This window comes from Oryctolagus cuniculus, chromosome 1 (assembly GCF_964237555.1).
Source record: "Oryctolagus cuniculus chromosome 1, mOryCun1.1, whole genome shotgun sequence".
NCBI classification, from domain to species: domain Eukaryota; kingdom Metazoa; phylum Chordata; class Mammalia; order Lagomorpha; family Leporidae; genus Oryctolagus; species Oryctolagus cuniculus.
This window is the reverse complement of record NC_091432.1, coordinates 184,532,815-184,556,485: the sequence shown is the minus strand read 5'-3', so window position 1 is coordinate 184,556,485 and position 23,671 is coordinate 184,532,815. Positions and strand designations below refer to the sequence as shown.

The following is a 23,671-nucleotide window of genomic DNA, read 5'->3' as shown; positions in this document are numbered from 1 at the left end:
TTTGATAACTGACATTTATTTGATACTGGTTATGATCTTTGGCCAATTTAAGAAAGGCTTTGGAGGTGGGTGTTTGGCATAGTAGTTAAAACACAGCTTGGGATTCCTATGTTTAAGTCCTGGCTCCACTTCTGCTTTTAGCTGCCTGCTACACTAGTCTCAAAATGAAGTTTGCTGGCTTTGTAATTTCTCACTTGTCCTGTCAAAAATTATTCTTAATGTTTGAAATTTCTCATTTTTTCACTTATCCAAGAGACTTCAGTGAATAATCTTTATTTATTTTATAATAATTGAACAGAGTTTTGAGCATCAGTATTTTAAAGATTTTCTAGGTAATTCTAAAGTGAAGTCATGGTAGAAACAATTGCCCTAGGAGAATATATAAAGCAACTGTGAAACAACTTATTCCTGTTTTAATTATCAGCCTTCTCAGGGATCTGCTCCTCATAAGGGTGTTTTGTGGTCACCCAGAAGAGAATATCAACCCCTAACCAAAAACAGTGTGAGTGACCAGTGATGCCCAAATACTCCAGAGAAACAAAGCAAAGGCACATCAACAGAATTGACACATGTATTTTATTTATTTATTTATTTATTTATTTACATGCATTTCATAAATAAAACATTAGAAGCATACTAATTTTTCCCACCAGACCTGCCCTCCCACCCACTTTTCCACCCCTCCTCCTCATCCCTCTCTGGTTCCCTGTCCTGTTTTTCGCTAAGATCTATTTTCATTTAACTTTACATACAGAGTTCAATGCTTACTATGAGAAAGAAGAAGAAAAAGGAAGGAAGGAAGGAAGGAAGGAAGGAAGGAAAGAAGGAAGGAAGGAAGGAAGGAAGGAAGGAAGGAAGGAAGGAAGGAAGGAAGGAAGGAAATGGAAGGAAGGAAGGAAAAGGAAGGAAGGAAGGAAGGAAGGAAGGAAGGAAGGGAGGAAGGAAGGAAGGAAATAACAACAACAAACAAAAAACTGTTCCTCAACAGTCTAGACAAGGGCTGTTTGAAGTTATTGCATCTCAAAGGTTATTTGGCTTACAGTTTAAAAACTTGCCATGGGACCCCAAATTACCTTAAGATGGCTGGTAAAAATAGCAGCTTAGGTGTTATAGATAGCTTAGGTGTTATAGGTGTTATTGATAGGGTTAAGTACTGAAGTGACCATATAGTTAGGATCAAGTGTTAAAGTAATCATATAAATAGGACTAAGTGTTTGGTAATAATAACAGAATTAAAAAGGAGTGAATGCTCCAATGTGGGAAGCAGTCCATAGAGCAGACTCATAGAATGACAATTACTTTAAGTAGAACTCTGACCTCAGAATCAGCCCTTAAATTGTACCCTTAGAAGTAAATCTGTAGGAATGTATGCAGAACTATATTTCTTTGCACTTACAAACTTCATACATTTCACAATTAAAACTTTAGGATCTTGGTAATTCTTCCCATCATGCTTGCCCTCCCACCCCTTTTCCTCTTCCCTTTCTTATTCTCACTCTTACTTTTTACCAAGATCTATTTTCAATCAATTTTATACATATATGGTTAACTCTATATTAAGTAAAGAGTTCAATGATTAGAATGAAAGAAAGAAGATAAGAAAAATATGATAAAGGAAAAGAAAAGAAAAAGAAAAAGCTGTTCCTCAACAGTCAAGAGAACAGCAGTTCAAACTCATTACTTCTCAAAGTGTCAATTTCATTTCTACAGGTTACCTTTTAGGTGCTCTATTAGTTATCACAGGTCAGGAAGAACATATAGAATTTGTCCCTGGGAATGGCTTATTTCACTAAGTATGATGTTTTCCAGTTACATCCATTTTGTTCCAAATGACTGGATTTCTTTTTCTTTTTCTTTTCTTTTTTTCTTTTCTTTTTCTTTTTGCTGTGTGGTATTCCAAGGTGTAAATGTCCTATAATTTCTTTATCTAGTCTTCAGTTGATAAACATTTGGGTTGATTCCATGTATTTGATATTGTGAATTGAACTACAATAACCATGGAGGTACAGATAGCTCTTTCATTTGCTAATTTCATTTCCTCTGCATAGATTCTCAGGAGTGGGATGCCTGGGTCATATGGTAGGCCTATATTCAGATTTTTGAGGTACCTCCATACTGCCTTCCATAGTGGCTTTACCAATTTACATTCCCACCAACAGTCAATTAGGTTACCCTTTTCTCCACATCATTGTCTGCATTAGTTGTTTGTTGATTTCTGTATTAAAGCCATTCTAACTGGGGTGAGGTGAAACCTCATTGTGGCTTTGATCTGCATTTCTGTGACAGCTAGAGATTCTGAACATTTTTTCATGTGTCTGTTGGCCATTTGGATTTCACTTTTGAAAAATGTCTTTTAGATTCTTTGCCCATTTCTTAATTGGATTGTTTGTTTTTTTTGTTGTTGAGTTTCTTGATCTCTTTAAATATTCTGGTTATTATTCCTTTATCAATTGTATATTTGCAAATATTTTCTCCCATTCTGTAAGTTGCCTCTTCACTTTACTGTTTCTTTTGTGGTACAGAAGTTTTTCAATTTGATGTAATCCCATTTGTTGATTTTGGTTTTTATTGCCTTTCCTCTGGGGTATTTTCCAAGAACTCTTTGTCTATGCCGATGTCTTGTAGGGTTTCCCCAATGTTCTTTAATAATTTCATGGTATCATGTCATAGATTAAGGTCTTCAGTCCGTGTTGAGTGGATGTTAGGGAAAGATGTAAGGTAGGGGTCTCGCTTCATGTTTCTGTATGTGGCGATCTAGTTGTCCTAGCACCATTTGTTGAAGAGACTGTCATTGCTCCAGGGATTGATTTTAACTTTTTTGTCAAAAATAAGTTGGTTGTAGATGTTCAGATTGATTTTTGGTGTTCCATTAGTCTATTCATCTGTTTTTGTACCAGTACCAGGCTGTTGGATTATAGCTGCCTAATGTAGCAGGTCTTGAAATTTGGTATTCTGATGCCTCTGGCTTTGTTTTTGTTGTACAAGATTTCTTTGGCTATTCAATGTCTCTTGGGTTTCTATATGAATTTCAGCATCATTTTTTCTATATATGAGAACAGTATATCCGGTATTTTGATTGGTATTGGCATTAAATCTGTAAATTGCATTTGGCAGTTTGAACATTTTGATGATATTGATTCTTCCAATCCATGAACATGTAAGATTTTTCCATTTTTTGTGTCTTCTTCTATTTCTTTCTTTAATAATTCTCATCATAGAGATCTTTTGACATCTTTGGTTAAATTTATTCCAAAGCATTTAATCTTTTTCAGTAGCTATTGTGAATGGGATTGATCTTAGATGCTCTTTCTCAATTGAGGCATTGTCTGTGTATACAAAGAATATTGATTTTTGTGTGTTAATTTTATATCCTGCTACATTTCCAAACTCTTCTATGAGTTCCAATAATCTCTCAGTGGAGTTTTTAGGAACCTCTCTCTATATAGGATTATGTCACCTGCAAATAGGGATAGTTTGGTTTCCTCCCTCACAATTTGTATCACTTTCATTTATTTTTCTTTCTTTTTTTTTAATCCAATTCTGGCTTTCTTTTTTTATTTTTTTTAACTTTTATTTAATGAATATAAATTTCCAAAGTATGGCTTATGGATTACAATGGCTTCCCCCCCATATCGTCTCTCCCACCCGCATCCCTCCCCTTTCCCACTCCCTCTCCCCTTCCATTCACATCAAGATTCATTTTCGATTCTCTTTATATACAGAAGATCAGTTTAGCATACATTAAGTAAAGATTTCAACAGTTTGCTCCCACACAAACATAAAGTGAAAAATAATAGATGATTTTTAAAATGATGATGAAATCAGATCAGACCTATTGTCATGTTTAATCCCAGTGAGAGTCAAGTTGGGAATTGATAATTTCTTTTTTTTTTTTTTTTTTTTTTTTTTTACAGAGGATCAGTTTAGTATACATTAAGTAAAGATTTCAACAGTTTGCACCCCCATAGAAACACAAAGCGAAATATACTGTTTGAGTACTCATTATAGCATTAAGTTTCAATGTACAGCACATTAAGGACAGAGATCCTACATGAGGAGTAAGTGCACAGTGACTCCTGTTGTTGACTTTACAAATTGACACTCCTGTTTATGGCATCAGTAATCTCCCTATGCACCAGTCATGAGTTTCCAAGGCTATGGAAGCCTTTTGAGTTCACTGACTCTTATCTTGTTTAGACAAGGTCATATTCAAAGTGGAGGTTCTCTCCTCCCTTCAGAGAAAGGTACCTCCTTCTTTGAAGACCTGTTCTTTCTACTGGGATCTCACTCACAGAGATCTTTCATTTAGGGTTTTTTTTGTTGTTGTTGTTGTTTTTTGTTTTTTGTTTTTGCCAGAGTGTCTTGGCTTTCCATGCCTGAAATACTCTCATGGGCTTTTCAGCCAGATCCGAATGCCTTTAGGGCTGATTCTGAGGCCAGAGTGCTGTTTAGGACATCTGCCATTCTATGAGTCTGCTGAGTATCTCGCTTCCCATGTTGGATCACTCTCCCCTTTATTTATGCTATCAGTTAGTATTAGTAGGTACTAGACTTGTTTATGTGCTTCCTTTGACTCTTAGTCCTTTCATTATGATCAATTGTGAACAGAAATTGATCACTTGGACTGGTGAGATGGCATTGGTACATGCCACCTTGATGGGATTAAATTGGAGTCCCCTGGTATGTTTCTAACTCTACCATTTGGGGCAAGTCAGCTTGAGCATGTCCCAAATTGTACATGTCTTCCCTCTCTTATTCCTACTCTTATGTTTAACAGGGATCACATTTCAGTTAAATTTCAACACTTAAGAATAACTGTGTATTAATTACAGAATTAAACCAGTCATATTAAGTAGAACAGACAAAAAAACTACTAAGAGGGATAATGTATTAAGTTGTTCATTAACAGTCAGGGCTATGCTGATCAAGTCACCGTTTCCCATAGTGTCCATTTCACTTCAACAGGTTTCCTTTTTGGTGTTCAGTCAGTTGTCACCGATCAGGGAGAACATATGGTATTTGTCCCTTTGGGACTGGCTTATTTCACTCAGCATGATGTGTTCCAGATTCCTCCATTTTGTTGCAAATGACTGGATTTCATTGTTTCTTACTGCGGTATAGTATTCTAGAGTACATATCCCATAATTTCTTTATCCAGTCTACCGTTGATGGACATTTAGGTTGGTTCCAGGTCTTAGCTATTGTGAATTGAGCTGCAATAAACATTAGGGTGCAGACTGCTTTTTTGTTTGCCAATTTCTTGATGTAGGCTCCAATTGTTATAAACTTTCCTCTTAACACTGCTTTTGTTGTATTCCATAAGTTTTGATATGTTCTATTGTTGTCTTCATTTGTTTACAGAAAATTTTTTATTTCACTTTTGATTTCTTCTATGACCCACTGTTCATTCAGGAGCATGTGGTTCAGTCTCCATGTGTTTGCAAATGTTCTGGGGGATTCCTAAGCTGTTGATTTCCAACTTCATTCCATTGTCATCAGAGATGATACATGGTATGATTTTGATTGTTTTGAATTTGCTGACACTTGCTTTATGGCCTAGCATGTGATCAATCCTAGAGAAAGTTTCATGCACTGGTGAGAAGAAGGTATATTCTGCAGCTGTAGGATGGAAAGTTCTTTAGATATCTGTTAGGTCCATTTGGTCTATAGTGTCAATTTACTCCGTTGTTTCCTCACAGATTTTCTGTCTCGTTAATCTGTCTATTGTTAAGTGGGATAATGAAGTCCCTCATTACTATTGTATTGGAGTCTATGTCTCCCTTTAAATCCATTTGTTTTAAATAGTCAATTGCCCTGTAATGAATACATACATGTTTATAGTAGTCCCATCTTCCTATTGAATTGATCTCTTAATCATTATATAGTTCTGCACATTTGATCTATGGAGTCTTTCCTGTGAGCATGGTTCCCTCTGTTATGAAATACTATAGGTAAACCATGAGCTTGGGGGTTGTGGAGAAGCACTCTGTAGTTGCCAGGGCCTAGCCACCCTTTCTCTCCTGTTATGCAGTTACTGTTCTCTCAGACTCAGCTCCCAGGTAGGTTTGTTTTCTCTGGTTAGGTCTATGGATCATGGGTGCGCAGAGCCCCTGCCCACTGCAGCCCCATTCATTTCTCTATGGTTGTGGGTGGGTAGGAGAATCCCATAGGCAGTGCTTCCCCAACTCTCCCATTGCTGGGCAATTGGCACAGTACAGCTTGCATGGAAGGGGAAGGAAGCCCTCGCTGTTTGGGTTGGGGGATGAGGTGACTCTCGCTATTGCTGGGCATGTGCACAGGAGGTGGGGGCAGTAGCCACCTGCCTGCATGCAGAAACAAAAAATGACATGTCTCTGCTTGTAAGTGGGGGAGGGGGCAGGGGAGAGAGGTGTGCCACCTCTTCCCCATTTATTTATTTATTTTTCCTCTTCCCACCTCTGCTGTTCCAGGGGGCTCATATTGAACTTCAAAAGCAGTTCACCAAGCTCTCCTTCCTGCTGTTATCTGCAACACCATGGGCCTGTGGATTCCCTTCTCACCTGGTCTGCTGGGGCTGGCGTCCTCCTCCCTGGGTCCAAGTATTTGTTATTTTGTTGTTGTTGTTGTTGTGTATTTGCTCTTTTGGCACAGACTTGGACCATCTTTATTGCTTTGCTGGGTTTCCTGCTGGGGATTTTCCATGGCTTTACCTTATGAGTATACTTTCTCCCCTTTTTAAATATTAATTTTGCTGCATGTTAGTTGGACTGTCCTGTCACTATTCTGCTGTCTTGGACCCCCAATACATGTATTTTTGAATGATTCACTGTAGTGCATAGCAATAAAAATAATAACTATGAATAAATAAAATGGATGATGTCACAGACATAACATTGAATGAAAGAGTTAGATATGAAAAATTAGTTAACTTTTTAAAAATTTATAAGATGCTCAGAATCTGACAAAACCAATATGTAGTGGTAAGAGGGCACAGGAGTGGCTAGATAAATGGGGTCGGCACTGTGGCATGGCAGGTTAGGTCTCTGCCTGTGATGCTGGCATCCCATAAGGGTGCCACTTGGAGTCTGAGCTGCTCCACTTCCAATCCAACTTCCTGCTAATGTGCCTGGTAAAGCAGTGTAAGATAGCCCAAATGCTTGGACTCCTGTACCCAGATGGGAGACCTAAGGAAGCTCCTGGCTTCGGATTGGTCCAGCTCTGGCCAATGCAATCAATTGAGAAGTGAACCAGTGGATGGAAAACCTCTCTCTCTCTCCTTTTCTCTCCCTCTCTACCTCTGTAACATGGACCTTTAAATAAATAAAAATGTAAAAGAAATCATGTGATGTTCATTAAGAGGGCACAAGAGAGCCTGCTTTGAACTAAAAAAATCATATCATCTGCACATTATAAATTTGGATTTTTATTTTAGTCATAATCTTTTAAATTTGTTCTTATTTCATCACAATATTAATTATTACAGAGGGAAACAGGCAATATTGCCTTTCAACTTAATTTTTAAAAAGAATATTCTTATTTATAATTTTTCTTATTTGAAAAAAACACACTTGATCTTATTCACTCATATCTGATTATTTCTCTTTAGTCTTAGAAATGATTGAATTTTTCTTTACAAATATATTATCAAAATATTTGAAAAGTCAATTTATTTTTTAACTTTCCTTTTTAAATTTTATTTAAGTTATACAAGTTTTATGTATTTAATATATACAGATTCAGGAACATAGTAATATTTCCCATCCTATGCTCCCTCCCACCCATGCTCCAACACTTTTTCCTCCTTCCTCTCCTATTACTACTCTTAATTTTTACAAATATCTGTTTTCAGCTTACTTAATACTCATAAGGTTAATCCTACATTAACAAAGAGTTCAACATATAGTATGAAGAAGAAAACACTCTTCCTCAGCAGATGAGACAGGGCTGTAAACAATCAATTTTCAACATGTTCATTTCACTCTAATACATTTTATTTTGGGTACTTTATTAATTACCTCAGATCAGGGAAAACATGTGGTGTCTGTCTTTTGGGGATTTGTCCATTTCACTAAGTATAATGCTTTTCAGTTGTGTTCATTTTGTTGAAAAAGACAGGATTTCTTATTTTTAATAGCTGAGTAGTACTCCATAGTGTATATATGCCATAATTTCTTCATCCAGTCACCAGTTGATGGACATCTGCGTTGATTCAATATCTCAACTAATTTGAATTGAGCTGCAATGGACATGAGGGTACAGAAAGCTCTTTCATATGCTTATTTCTTTTCATTTGGGTAAAAGTCAGTTTATCTCATGTTAAATACTATGAATATAAATTGTTTGAATTTCACAGTGTTTGTATAAAAAACCAATGATACTGATTGCTTTATCAGTTTGAGTAACTAGCGTAGAAACAATTTGCACAAAAATCTTCTAAGATTTAAACAGCAAGGGGCCAGCGTTGTGACGCAGTGGGTTAATGCCCTGGCCTGAAGTGCTGGCATCCCATATGGGTGGCAGTTTGAGTCCCGGCTGCTCTTCTTCCCATCCAACACTCTACTATGGCCTGGGAAGGCAGTGGAAGATGGCCCAAGTCCTTGGGCCCCTGTACCAGTGTGGGAGACGTGGAAGAAGCTCCTGGCTCCTAGCTTAGGATCAGCTCAGCTCTGGCCATTGCAGTCATTTGGGGAGTGAACCAACGGAATGGAAGACCTCTCTCTGTCTCTACCTCTCTCTGTAACTCTTTCAAATAAATAAAATAATTCTTTAAAAAAATTTAAACAGCAAATATATTTATGAGAATCTAGAATAAGTAAATAATGCAAAAATAGACTTTAAAATGTAAGTTTAAATGATGATATTAGCCTGATAGTAGTTCTAAATGGTTATTTACTATCCAATATAACCCTATTAGACCTTCCAATATAATTGTTTTTTAAAGAAATTGAGATTTTTCCATCCTAATTTTAATAACAGCTTTGTCCTTAGATGCATCTTTGCTGAGTGTTTGCTAAAAACAAAAGCCCCAGTTATGTTCATTAAGGATGAACAGAACATACTCTAATATTAGCTAATGAATGCACTAAGATTCATGAATATCTAGTTACCCTAAGCCAATGCATTCTAGAGAGTAATGTTTTTCCACCCTCTACTGGTACAAATTGGAATCCCCTATTTAGATGCAGACAAGTAAAATGGCTTCAAGGTAAAATCTTAATGAAAATTTTCTCTTAAAAACAAAATATTTTGGGGCCAGCGCTGTGGCACAGCGGGTTAAAGCCCTGGCCTGAAATGCCAGCATCCCATATGGGCACAGGTTTGAAACCTGGCTGCTCCTCTTCCTATCCAGCTCTCTTCTATGGCCTGGGAAAGCAGTGGAAGATGGCTCAAGGCCTTGGGGCACTGCACCCACATGGCTCCTGGCTTTGGATTGGCACAGCTCTGGCCGTTGCGGCCATCTGGGGAGTGAACCAGCAGATAGAAGACCTCTCTCTGTGTTTATACCTCTCTCTGTAATTCTGTCTTTCAAATAAATAAAGTAAATCTTTAAAAAAAATATTTTTTTTTGAAAGAGAGAGTTACAGAGAGATGTAGAGACAGAGAGAGAGGTCTTCCATTTGCTGGTTCACTCCCCAGATGGCAGCAAAAGCCAGAGCTGCGCCGATTCGAAGCCAGGAGCCAGGAGCTTCTTCCAGGTTTCCCATGTGGGTGCAGGGGCCCAAGGACTTGGGCCATCTTCTACTGCTTTCCCAGGCTATAGCAGGGAGCTGGATGGGAAGAGGAGCAGCCAGGACTAGAACAGACGCCCATATAGGATGCCGGTGCTTCAGGCCAGGGCTTTAACCAACTGCACCACAACGCCGGCCCCAAAACAAAGTAATTAAAACTAAGTAGAACAGTATGAAAATCTTGAAATGTGTACATTGTCAAATACCCAGAGTAGACATATTTTGGTCCTTTATGAGATTTCTTATTGACATTGTTTACTCCATTATGTCATTCTAAAGTTTTCAAAACTACATATTCCAACTCTGTTTTAAGCATTCATGCCCCCATAGTAGAGTTCAGTAATGACTTCATGCCATTTTCTGAGCAGAGAGCTTTGTGTTCATGCTGTAAGAGAGTTAAATTTCTCAAAGCCAGAAAGAGTACAACATAATCAGACACAAGTAAAGCTCACAGATGCTTAATACCCTAAGTACTCTTTGTGTATTTTTACATGTCAGTACTAGGATTTTTGCTCATGTAGCCCAATAGCTTTTACCTTTCTTAAGCATACACAAAAACAAGTATGAAGACCCCCCCCCACCCACACACACATGTATTCCCATTTATGAATGGCTCATGGACCAATTAACCCAAATTCTCCCTGTGCTCATACATATTCCTACTTAGGTTATCTGTTTACCACTAAACAGTGGAGTGGCACTGACTCCATGCTGCCTAGTTCTCCAGCTCATTCTTCCTGCAGGATTCTGTCCTATGTAGAGCATTTTACCGACTTGGGAAACATGTAGCTATAACACATGAGCTATTTCATGGTGCCTCCTATACTGCAAATATTCCACACATATTTCCATCTTTCTTTATTGATATAACAAAATAGACAAATTTAGGTAACAGGCAACATCAGAACAGGATTGATATGTAATGGATGAGAGTACCCAGGTCTATTACTTAATATCTGTTTTTATATTTTTATTTTTTTAAAGCACAATCACCTCTCCTGGTTCTTATCTAGTCCAATTCTTTTTTTTAATTTATTTATTTGACAGATAAAGTTATAGACAGTGAGAGAGAGACAGAGAGAAAGGTCTTCCATCCATTGGTTCACTCCCCTAATGGCAGCCACGGCTGGAGTTGTGCCGATCCGTAGCCAGAAGCCAGGTATTTCCTCCCAGTCTCTCACATGGGTGCAGGAGCCCAAGCACTTGGGTCATCCTCCACTGCCTTCCCGGGACACAGCAGAGAGCTGGAGTGGAAGAATAGCAAACAGGACTAGAACTGGTGCCCATATGGGATGCCGGTGCCGCAGGTGGAGGATTAACCAAGTGAGCCACGGCACCGGCCTCCTAGTCAAATTCTTTTTTGGTCTGTCACAAAACCTGGTATCATAAAAGTGATTTATTATTTATTTCAGCTAAAGTTCGGTCAACTGCTTTGAGGGAATAGGTAAGGAGGCTAGGGGCCCCTTAATGACTAATTACTTATTCACTTTAACTTACTAAGCAGTTACAGTTTAATATTTTTTTTGGACAGGCAGAATGGACAGTGAGAGAGAGAGACAGAGAGAAAGGTCTTCCTTTTCCGTTGGTTCACCCCTCAATGGCCGCTGGAGCCAGCGCACTGCGCTGATCTGAAGCCCGGAGCCAGGTGCTTCTCCTGGTCTCACATGTGGGTGCAGGGCCCAAGCGCTTGGGCCATCTTCCACTGCCTTCCCGGGCCACAGCAGAGAGCTGGACTGGAAGAGGAGCAACCAGGAAAGAATCCAATGCCCCAACTGGGACTAGAACCCGGTGTGCCGGCACCACAGGCAAAAGATTAGCCTATTGAGCCACGGCGCCGGCCACAGCTTAATATTTATAAATTAAAATATTATTCAACTCATAATTTAGTGGTCAATAAGAAATTTTCTTTAATTCATTGTGAATGTTAACTAAAATGATAAAATTTGTAATTCATAACCCATTCATACATATACCAGGTTTCAAGTTTGTTCCATATTCTGTCATCTCCTCTGTGTACATATGTACACAGTTCTCTAGTAGTAATCACAAACTTATTGTCAAGAACTATCCCATATTTTTTATTAATTAAAACCAGCTTGGGGAGGTCACTTCATTTTAGTTCAAGGATAAAGATCTCTTGCCCTGGACATAGGTAAGAACACCAGCACACAAAAATAGAAATTGCATCTATTTTTATAAAAATAAAATGACTATATATATAGAGAGAGAATATTTTGACCAATAAACATAAATATCATACCCAAAATAAATACATGAACAAGTTTAAAATCTATCAGGCTGGTCATTGACCATCATTCATGTTTCTCTGCTTTTAAGGTCATCATTGTTGATTCAGTCGATGTAACAACTTTTAAAATACAAGACTACAATTAGATTTCATGAGAACCATTTTGTCATTGTTTTGGAAGACTCTAGTTTTCTTTCTTTTTCTTTCTTTTTTCCTTAATTTTAAAGATTTGTTACAGAAGAGAAGGCACCTGCTGATTTCCACTTTGTGACAATTTCTAAAACAAAGGATCTGTATCCTCCCTTCTTTACTTCCTTTTTTATTTTATTTAAGTTATACAAATTTCACATATTTCATATATACAGATTAAGGAACATAGTTGGATTTCCTTCCCACCAAACCCTTCTCCCCCTCCCTCTCAGATTCCCACTCTTAAACTTTACCATGATCTATTTTCAGTATACTTAATGATCATATAGTCAGCCCTACTTTAAGTAATGGAGCTCAACAAATAGTATGAAGAAAAAGAAAACAAAACAGAACAAAACTAGACAAAATACTGTTCTTCTATGGAAGAGATAAAAGCTATAAACAATCATCAGATCTCAAGATGTCTGTTTCAGACCAATGCATTACATTTCAGGTATTCTGTTATATCAGATCAGGGAAAATATATGATATCTGTCTTTTTGAGATGGCTTATTTCACAAAGTATAATGGGTTCCAGTTGCGACTATCTTGTTAAAAAGACAGAATTTCATTTTTTTTTACTGCTGAGTAGTACTCCATATTGTATAGAATATATCATAATTTCTTTATTCAGTCAACCATTGATGGACATCTGGATTGGTTCCATATCTTTGCTATTGCGACTTCTGCTGCAATAAACATGGGGATACAGATAACTCTTTCATATACTGATTTCTTTTGATTTGGATAAATTCCCAAAAGTGGGATGGCTGGATCAAATGGTAGGTCTACATTCAGATTTCTGAGGTATCTCCATACTGTCTTCCACAGTGGTTGCACAAGTTCACATTCCCACCAGCAGTGGATCAGGGTACCTTTCTCCCCATATCCTCCCCAGCATTTGTCATTTGATGATTTCTGTATGTGAGCCATTCTAACTGGAGTGAGGAGACACCTTGTTGTGTTTTGATTTGTGTTTCCCCATGGCTAGTGATTCTGTGAGGCCATTTGAATTTTCCCTCTTGAAAAATGCCTGTTTAAGACTTTCGCCCATTTCTTCGCTGGATTGTTCATTTTGTTGTTGAATTTATTGAGCTCTTTATAGATTCTGGAAGTTAACCCTTTATCAGTTGTATAGTTTGCAAATATTTTCTCCCATTCTGTCAGTTGTCTCTTTACTTTGTTGAGTGTTTGTCTTACCATGCAGAAGCTTCTCAGCTTGATATAATCCCATTTGTCAATTTTGGCTTTGATTGCCTGCACTTTTGGAGTCTTTTCCAAGAAGTCTTTGCCTATGCCAATAGAGTTTCCAGTAGAAAACTCTATGCCAGTAGACTCTCCCCCATGTTCTCTAATGATTCAGTGGCATTGGCCATAGATTTAGGTCTTTGATCCATTTTGAGTGGATTTTTGTGCAAAGTGTAAGGTAGGGGGTCTTGTTTCATACAGTTTTCCAGCACAATTTGTTAAAGAGACTGTCCTTGCTCCATGGGTTGATTTTAACTCCTTTATCAAAGATAAATTGGCTATACATGCATGGATTGATTTCTGGAGTTTCTGTTCTGTTCTATTGGTCCGCAAGTCTGTTTTTGTGTCAGTACCAGACTGTTTTGATTATAACTACCCTGAAATATGTCTTGAAATTGAGTATTGTGATGACTCCAGCTTTCTGTTTGTTGTTAAGATTGCTTTAGCTATTTGGGATCTCTTGTGTTTCCATAGGCATTTCAGCATAGTTTTCTCTAGATCTGTGAAGAATATTGTTGATATTTTGATTGGGATTGCATTGAATCTGTAAATTGCTTTTGGTAGTATGGACATTTTTATGTTGATTCTTCCAATCCATGAACATGGTAGATTTTTCTATATTTAATGCCGCCTTCTACTTCTTTAGTGTTTTGGAATCTTTTGGATCCTCTATATAGAGGATCATGTCATCTGCAAATCAGGATAGTTTGATTTCCTCTTTTCCAATTTGCATCCATTTGATTTATTTTTCTTCCTAGTGGCTCTGGCCAAAACTTCCAGGACTATATTATGTAGCAATGGTGAAAGTGAGCATCCTTGTCTGGTTCCAGATCTCAGTGGGAATGCTTCCAGTTTTTCCCCATTCAGTAGTATGCTGGCCATGAATTTGTCATATATTGCCTTGATTGTGTTATGGAATGCTCCTTCTAGCCCCCTTTTGCTTAAGGTTTTCATCATGAAAGGGTGTTGTATTTTATCAAATGCTTTCTCTGCATCTATTAAAATGATTGTATGTTTTTCACTCTTCAGTTTGTTAATGTGATGTATCACAATTATTGATTTGTGAATATTGAAACATCCCTGCATACCGGGGATAAATCCTACTTGGTCTGGGTGAATGATCTTTGCTACAAAGTGAATACCTCTTCAGATACTGCAGGGAAATTTTGTTACTTGAATGTTCAATGCCTCATTTGCTTATATACTGTATATAACAAGAATGGATGATATTAATACACAAGTCATGAGGTTCTTCTGGAATTAATGTACATTAAATGGTAGAGTATCTAAAATGTAGTTATAATCTCTATAAATATTGGTCATTATTAGCTACAAAAAACTAAAACATAAATAACTATACGTGGAAGGATATGAAGAAACATTTACGTAAAAGCAAAAGCATATGTGGATAATAAATATTCCTGCCTAATTAGAATACCCAATACAATTTAAAATAGAATTTTCAAATACTAAATAAGTTGATTAAATTAAAATTCTTCACATTTGGGAAGGATAACAGGATACCATTGCTATCTGTCAAAATGTGCTAAATGTCATAAAACAATAAAATCAAAATAATAGTAAATGGATCAGTGGGAAAAATTATTTTTGCCTCCTAGTTGTCCTTCCACTTCTTGGTGAACCATAACTTGGTGAGTGATAGCAGGTACAGGAAGAATAATCCAGCATCAAACCAAGCAAACTCTTCTAGTTGATCTAGATTCCTTGGGGCACAAGGAGTGCTAGCTCCAGCCTGTTCCCCAGGGTTTCCAACATGCAAGCTGTCTCAGCAGCAGAGTAGATGCTCACACCAGTACGAGGAGAAGTAGGTCGGCATTATCAACAAAGTTCTCAAACTCTCATACGTCGATGTGCTTACTTATGCAAAGCTAAATATCCCTCCCCTTTGTGTTTGCTGCATCCAGTCTGTCACTCAACATCTCTACAACTTGACACTATCACCACCCTGGGTACTAGATAATTCAATACTGGAAGTAGTTCACCAAAATCAACAACCAAAACTGCCAGCCACATCATACAACATTGGAGTGCAATTTCTTGTCTGTAAACAATTATTTCTTTTCCTGAAGATTCCCACCCTGCTTAAATACTGCAATTTATTCAGTTTGCTTCAGATTAGCAAATGATTTACTTGCGTTTTTCAATTACTTGCTCTCATCTCTTGTTTTGACTACTTGATTGGAATGAAAGGCAAAAAAAAAAAAAAAGCCAATATTTTCAGACACCTAAATGTAAGTATGTAAGTGAATATAAATCTTTTTTTGGTTTAAATCAGTCCCTTTGCACAAATATGATGTCAATTATGTGTACAAATTTTCAGTATGGAAGTCATCATTCATTTAAGCATTTTCAATTATACTCTTCTCAGAACAGAGTTTGAATAAAACAGCAAAATTTGTAAATTGATATGGGTAAAATGGGGAGTTCCTAGACCATAATGATATAATTTCATCCCTCTTGTCAGTGTGCATCACACTGGTTGATGCCCCTGGAGACTATGAATCCCTGCCTTATGTAAAGAGTTGAACACTTTTGTGTGCCCTTTCCCTATTCATGGAGAGGTCAGGAAATTTTTCATCCCCTAGATCCACAGAACACAAATGTTCAGAAATAGATTCCAATGGCTATGAAGGGACTACATGAATGGCTTTTCTGATCTTTAACTTTCATTTGTGCTCTTATTGATATATCCAATACATGGATATCCAATGATATTCTAATATATAACTAAAGATCAAGTAGTCCTTTTCAGAAAAGTCCTTCTCATACTTCAAGGGAGAAATCTTTCCTTTTATTCTTCTTAAGTATCACCTTGGGCCAATGACCCAGAGTATAAAAACTTTATTAAATTAACCCAGTTAAAAGATGCGGTCAAAAGACTCAATCACATAATAATTCTATTCACATATTACTGTGTGACTTTTCACCTATAACTTGGACCTAGTTGAATGATGAATGGTGATGCTTTTAATATTCATCCACTGGCTTATGGAAACAGTTTTTCAATTTTTCAACATATAAAAATATAAAATTCAAATATCATTGATGTTGAACTGTCTCATCCAGCAGTAAAAATTGATCATTCATAGATTCATGAAATAATTGGGAAAATTCAGTGATTTCATTTAGAGATGCATTTCCAATACATTTTATTTTTGTAGTCCCTAATTGTGCACCAAAATTTATGGTGTAGCCATGTTTTATTCAGTTGTGGATAAAATGTTAGATTTTTCAGGTCCAAAAGAGAACTTGTTCCTGGAAACTAACTTCAGATTTGACCAAGAATTATAATAGGTAATGGATAAACTTCCTGAAGAACAGAGAGAGGCATCAAAAAGAAAAAAAAATTGAAAAAGAGTTTCTTCCAGAGATCAAAATATGTGACTAATCTAGGAAAATTCTCTTCTCTTCACACTGCTTGTCCAGTAGTGCAGTAACGTGTGTTCCCCATTTATGCCTGCTGTGAATGGAACCCTTTGTTATGATTGTCCTGTTTTCAGACTGCACAGAACCACATGCAGCCACTGTGGAGAGAGGGATCCTCACCAGCAAAGTTTCTGGACTTTGAACTTGATGCAGTTACCAGATAATATTTTTGGTGTCCACTCCCTCCCCAAAAACAAAAATAGAGTTTACCTGCATGAAAGAGAAAAGGGAAAAAAATACCAGCTATCCTGAAGGGCTCTCCACAGCAGAGTCAAAGCTATACCAAAGGGATAATTGGAAATATTGGAGCAAATACTGAGAAAGGGACTGACTGTAATGCCTGAATGTTAAATGCCAAGTCATTGGATAACTTCCAATTCTTCGTCTAAACTAATTCAATCTGGAATTAATCAACAAACCCATTTCATTTCCCTCCTGGGCATATAGCTAATCTTTACTTCCTTTGTAGATAGTTAGAGCCAAATGATTGTATTTTTAGTAGTACAATTCAGGCAAAATGATGTATTGCACTCTTTTGAATGGCACATATACACTTACCATGGGTAGCTCCTTTATTTTATATCTAACCTTTGGCAAATTTGAAGTCAGCATGTTGAAGAAGGCTTAGTAGATGGAAGGAGCCTTGCTGGAGTCCAGCTCCAGCCAGTCCAGGTGTTCCCAAAGGTGTGAGAGGTGTTGGCTCAGGAAGAAATGAGAGACACTCACCGCAAGGCTGAAGGCAAGGCTCTGGCTCTCGAGCACCAGACTTTATTTTTATATCATAAGTCACATAATGATTCTTTCTTCTTACAATAACAAGTCTGTTGTCCATTTTCTTAGAGCCATTGACCTTATATTTTATGTTGCCTCTAGATTCTATGTCTACATCTAGTTACATTTTTTTTTTTTCAAGGGCATATTCAGAGCATGGTTTACAATCGTAGACAGGCACGAGATTAACAGGCTGCTCACACAAGCCAAGGCCTGGAGTGCTGCCGTGCTATGCAGAAATTGGTTATACAAGCTAGAATATTACTTCCTAATCTAATCTTTACTAGAAGCCATAATGTTCAAAGCAGGCCCTTTTTTAAATGTATTCCCTCTTTTGCAGTTCTTTCTGTAACTCTTTAATCTCTTTATTGTACTTATCTAAAGGTTCACTTAGATCTATTCCACAGTTTTGATCTACTAACCATTGTAGTATTTGTAGCACATATTGAATTAAAGCTTTAGTAATATTTATTTTTTTAAAATGGGAAGTATACACTTGGGAGCCTGTTGCCTTTTAATTCTTTTCCACAAATGGCTCAACCTTGAGTAAAGCATTAACCCCTTCTCCTACAGTAGCATTCTGCTTGATTAAAATTCTGTAAAGCAATGGACATTTGGGGAATTATGAGACTAAGCACTCTTCCCTAAAATTAGAAATACAGCAATCATTAGCAGGGCCACCAGGAAGCTCCGGCTTTCTTATGCAGAGTGCAATTCCCAACAAACCTAAAACCACCAAGAGGACTGCAGCTGTCCTTCTCATGCCTTCCTGAGACAGACTTTGTGCTGTGACCTTGTCAGCCAGCCGAAGTTGCCTTGGCCTCATACTTTGATTGACTTTATAGAGCCCAACCCCTCCTCAAATGTGGTCCATCATGGGAATTGTTTGTTATAGAAGCTGTCATAACATAACATGCATACTTGTGTAATACACATAATATTTCAATAATGTCCTGAAAGTCTAGGCATAAGATTTCTTGCTTTTGGGTTCAGCTTAGATTCATCTGAGGTCATAGTTTATGTAATCATTAATATTCGTAAACCAATATTAAACCAGTTTTCTTAACCATCCACCTGTACAAGCACATTAAGTTGACTTCAGTTATCTTTGTTATAAATAATGCTATAGTGAATAAATTTCAGCATTCATTTGGGCAGCTGGATGAACAGAGTATTTCTGTTAGGTAGACACCCCTGCCATATGTGCTGGATCTAATAGTTTAGAATTTTTCACAGAGGTAGCAATAATATTTGAAAATTTTATGCTTTCACCAAATTTGTGTGTGTACCCTTAACCCATCAATCATTTTGTTGTTGTTTGCCAAATTTTATTTACTTGGAAATACCATGATCAGGGCTGTTTAACCTCGTGATTAAGACAGTGGTTAAGATGCCTGTATCCTATTTTGGAGTACATAGGTTCAATATCCTACTCTGGCTCCTGGCTACATCTTCCTGCTGATGCAGACTCTGGGAGGCAGCAGTAATAGCTCAGATAATTGGATTCCTTCCACTCACATGAAAGACCTGGACTGAGTCCAGTTCCTGGCTTTAACCTTGGCTAAGCCCTAAAGGGCTTTGGAGGATTGAAACTATGGATGGGAGTGTTCTGCTTCTCTCTCCCTACCCTACTGTCCGTCCCTTCCCCCTTCTTACTCTCCCTCTCAAACATGATCATTAGGAAGACTGATTATTTTGTACAGGTAGATTTTACACTCAGAAGTATTTTTGCTTTTTCTAAATCACCTCTTTATGTTGTTTTGCCCAAATTTTTATTGGTCTCAAACTTTCTTGAACTCTTTCTTTATTGGAAATCTTAATACTCCATATTATGAGGTTTTTTGCTCTCATATCATTTAAATGATGATGCTTTGCTGGGCAGATCCTCGGTAAATTAGTGTGTTGCTCTATTCCTTTATGGTCTTAGGATCTCAAGTTGCTCAGCTTTTTAGATAGGCTGTTGTTCAAGAGGTATTCTAAAAATGCCGATTAAATTCACTTAATGCGTGGTTCTATTCAGTTCAACTGTACCCTTACTGATTTTCTGCCTGATGGACCTATAAATTAATGAAGTGGGATGTGGAAGTCTCCAACTATAATGGGAACTTTGTTTCTTTTTGCAATTCTGTAAATCTTTGTTTCACAAACCTCGATGCTGTTAGGTTCCTACATATTAGAATTCTTACATATTCTGGAAGAAATGACCCTTATTATTCTGTAATTATCGTATTCACCCCTGAAAGCCCTTTTTGTTGTGAACTCTTCTTTGTATGAAATTAATAAATCTATTCCTTCTTCCTTTTGGTCAATGTTCAATCATATATATATATATATGATATTATGCATTTGCTGTAGTCATAGATTTTTACAGCACAAAAAGTGAACCTTAATTTATACAGATGAAAAAAATCAGACACTTTGGAGGTCAGCCCTAGTGGTTGCAGGCATTTAGGTAGTAAAACAGCAGATGGAGAATCTCTGTCTGTCTCTCTCTTTCTCAAATTGATCAATCAATCATTTTATTTTATTTTATTTTTATTTATTTGACAGGTAGAGTAATAGACAGAAAGAGAGAGAAAGAGAGAGAGAGAAAGGTCTTCCTTCCGTTGGTTCACTCCCCAAATGGCTGCTATGTCCAGCACTGCGCTGATCCAAAGCCAGGAGCCAGGTGCTTCCTCCTGGTCTCCCGTGTGAGTGCAGGAGCCCAAGCACATGGGCCATTCTCCACTGCCCTCCCGGGCCACAGCAGAGAGCTGGACTGGAAGAGAAGCAACCAGAACTAGAACCCAGCACCCATATGGGATGCCAGCACCGCAGGCGGAGGATTAACCAAGTGAGCCATGGCGCCAGTCAATCAATCAATCATTTTAAAAATGACATAAACAACCCATAAATGAATAACACATAAAAATGTCCTTAAAATCATTGGTAATTAGGAAAAATGCAAATTTAAACCACAATGAAATATGACATTAAACTAACTGGAATCCATGAATTAAAAGCATGGATAGTAACTGCTATTAAGAATTTGGAGAAACTGAGGTGCTCACACTGGTAGAAATATCAAAAGTTATAATTTTAGAAAATTGTTTAGTGTAATAAATACCTTATATCTCAGAATTTCTGCTCTGTACCAGTTACCTATGAGGAATGAAAATATGTGAGTATAGGGACTGGCACTGTGGTGTAGCTGGTAAAGCCTCTGCCTGCAGTACCAGCATCCCATAAGGGCTCTGATCTGAGTCCCAGCTGCTCCACTTCCGATCCAGCTCACTGCTATGGCCTGGGAAAGCAGTAGAAGACGGCCCAGGTCCTTGGGCCCCTGCACCCTCATGGGAAACCTGGAAGAAGCTCCTGGATCCTGCCTTTGAATTGGTGCAGCTCCAGCCATTGCAGCCAGTTTGGGAGTGAACCAGTGGATGGGAGACCTCTCTCTCTCTCTCTCTCTCTCTCTCTGCCTCTCCTTCTCTCTCTATGTAACTCTTACTTTCAAATAAATGAATAAATCTTTGAAAAAAACTTGCACTGTGCACCATAAAAGTGTACAAGTATTATTAAAAATATATCTTCATCTGTTTTTTGTCCCATTAATTCCTTTAAACCGAATTCTGCTAAAGCCACCAATGACAGGTATTTTCAATAACAGATATGTTCATGGGATAGTTCAATCTGATCTTCCCTGGAAGCCTCTCTGTCTTGTGGACACTGTTCCTCCCTTTTTGTTCTGTCTTCACTGGCCACTCCAGCTCAGTGCCTTGCATGCTCCTTCCCCATCCTGCCTTTAAGCATGAAGGTCTGTAGCATGGCATTAAGTCCCCTTCACTCTCTGCTCCATCTGTGAGTGACCACATCACCTTAGTACCAGGCATACAATGAAGAATCTCAGTTGTTACCTTCACCCATGGCTTTTGATGTTCATCCTAGACCCCAGTACCCAATGACCAACAAGATTTCTGCAATTTGTTTTCTGAGACTTTGTAGGAAGGAGGTCTACTATTGTTTTCCTTCTCAGCATAAGCAGTGCTTTAAACTTCTGGTGTGATCACACCATTGTGCTTTATTTTTCTTTGTACTATTTCATACAAGGGAAATTAATACAGTGCTTATGCTGCTTTTGGCATAAAAATAACACTCGTAACACAGCAGGAACTTTTTTTTTTTTAAGATTTATTTTATTTGAAGGTCAGAGTTGCGGCAAGAGAGGGAGAGACAGAGAGAGAGACAGAGAGAGAGAGAGGAGAGAAGTCTTCCATCTGCTTGTTCACTCCCCAAACGGCCTCAATGACCAGAGCTGGGCGAAGCCCAAGCCAGCAGCCAGGAGCTTCATCTGGATCTCCCACATGGATGCAGGGTCTCAGAGACTTGGGTTATTCTCTGCTGCACATTAGCTGAGAGCTGAATCAGAAGTGAAGCAGCCGCAACTCAAAGCAGTGCTCATATGGGATGCCAGTGCTGAAGACAGTGGCTTAACCTGCTGTGCAACAGTGCCGGCTCACTGTGCTTGTATTTCTTAATTGAAATTCCAAAAATCTGTCACCTTTATCTCACTTTATACAAATACTGTGAATAGAATGATAAATATATATTCTTAAAAGTATAAATATTAATAAATAATGTAAATATTACCACCCGTTCATCAATTTATTTTGAAAACCAGCAGTTGAATTGAATTTTTAGAAAGAGGATATTCAAGTTTCATTTAAGAATTTAATAAAATATAAAATATAACATTTATTAAAATGACAGGTGAGCATGTTTTCTAGTTTTAATACAATGTTAAATGTGAACATCTGTTATGTGAAAAGTATAAATATTATAAGATACAAAAATAAATAAGTATATATACAATAATGAATATCAGGGATGTCATCTCTTCGGGATTGATACCCCTGGAGCTGTATGTTAAACATACACTTCTTTAATATACTGACAAAGTATCTCTTAAATTAATCCAATAAATTCTGTGAATTGAATAAGAGCCATTAGAAATGACCAAAGACACATGTACAAGTGTGATGGGGCGATCAGTCAACGAGAACCATCTCAGGATGACGCCAGGTCTCCATCCTTGCTTCTTAAGCTTTCCTGCAAGTCTGCTGTTGACGAGAAGGCTCTCCTGATCTCCATTCTGACGAGTTCCCAGGCACAGCCACTGTGTTTCTTCTCGTCCAGGTAGAGACGGATTCTCTGGAAGTACCTCTTCAGCATCAGCGTTGGGCTGTCAGCCGTCAGGACAGAGTCTTCCTCTCCCATGGCCTGTACCAAGCAGGTCTCCAGGCCTTGCAGCTGCTGATGAAGTGCAGTGTGCAGTTCCTCCAGGAGGGTGTTGTTCCAGGCAGCAGAGGAGCGCGCTGTGTGGAGCAGGTTGAAGATCTGCTGCAGCATCTCGTGCAGGACAGACACGGTCTGGTTCTTCTGGAACTGGCTGCCGTTCACCACCTCCCGCGGGAACTGGAAGTCTCTTCTGTCCTTGAGACACAAGACAGGGGAGACCCTCCTCATCTGGTCCAGAAGCACCAAGGTCGTCCTGCTCAGCGGGACAGAGTTGTGAGGCAGGTCACAGCCCAGAGATCCAACAGGGCCATAGCTGCACAGCACCAGGGCCGTCAGCAGAGGGAGTAGCTGGGCCATGGGGAAATGAGGCTGCTGCTGTCCTGGCTGGGCTGGGGTCTGGGTGAACCTTGGACTCTAGGTTCTCTGAAGGCATTCTGGCTGTGCATGGCATTTATATCATACAGAATGGACTTTCTGCTTTTACTTCCCTTTTTTGCTTTCATTTCGGTATTCTTAATCTAAACTACTGATTTTGAAACAAAAGTTGAGTTTTCCCCAGAAACTTCTGACGTTCAACTCCAATAGACAAATATGGATTAAATGAGAAACATCTTTGTCCTAAAGTCAAACATGCATAGATAGAAAGACAGATGGGTGGATGGATAATTGTGCACACAAACACACACTCTTCTCACATGTTGCCCCTTTGTTTTCTAAGAACAAATGTCTAGCCATTTTTTCAAGGTTCCATTTTTGCCCTCCATACTCTGCCCAGAAGTCTGGATAC

The 23,671-nt window shown here is 38.2% G+C and overlaps 1 protein-coding gene across 1 annotated transcript; it reads right to left on the bottom strand.

Annotated features, from left to right (window-relative positions):
* Positions 1-22,653: 22,653 nt before the first annotated feature.
* On the bottom strand, positions 22,654-23,278 carry LOC100353137 (interferon omega-1-like). The gene has a single exon (XM_002708055.5). The coding sequence runs from the start codon at positions 23,239-23,241 to the stop codon at positions 22,654-22,656; it is 588 nt and encodes a 195-aa protein (XP_002708101.2). The 5' UTR covers positions 23,242-23,278.
* Positions 23,279-23,671: the final 393 nt, after the last annotated feature.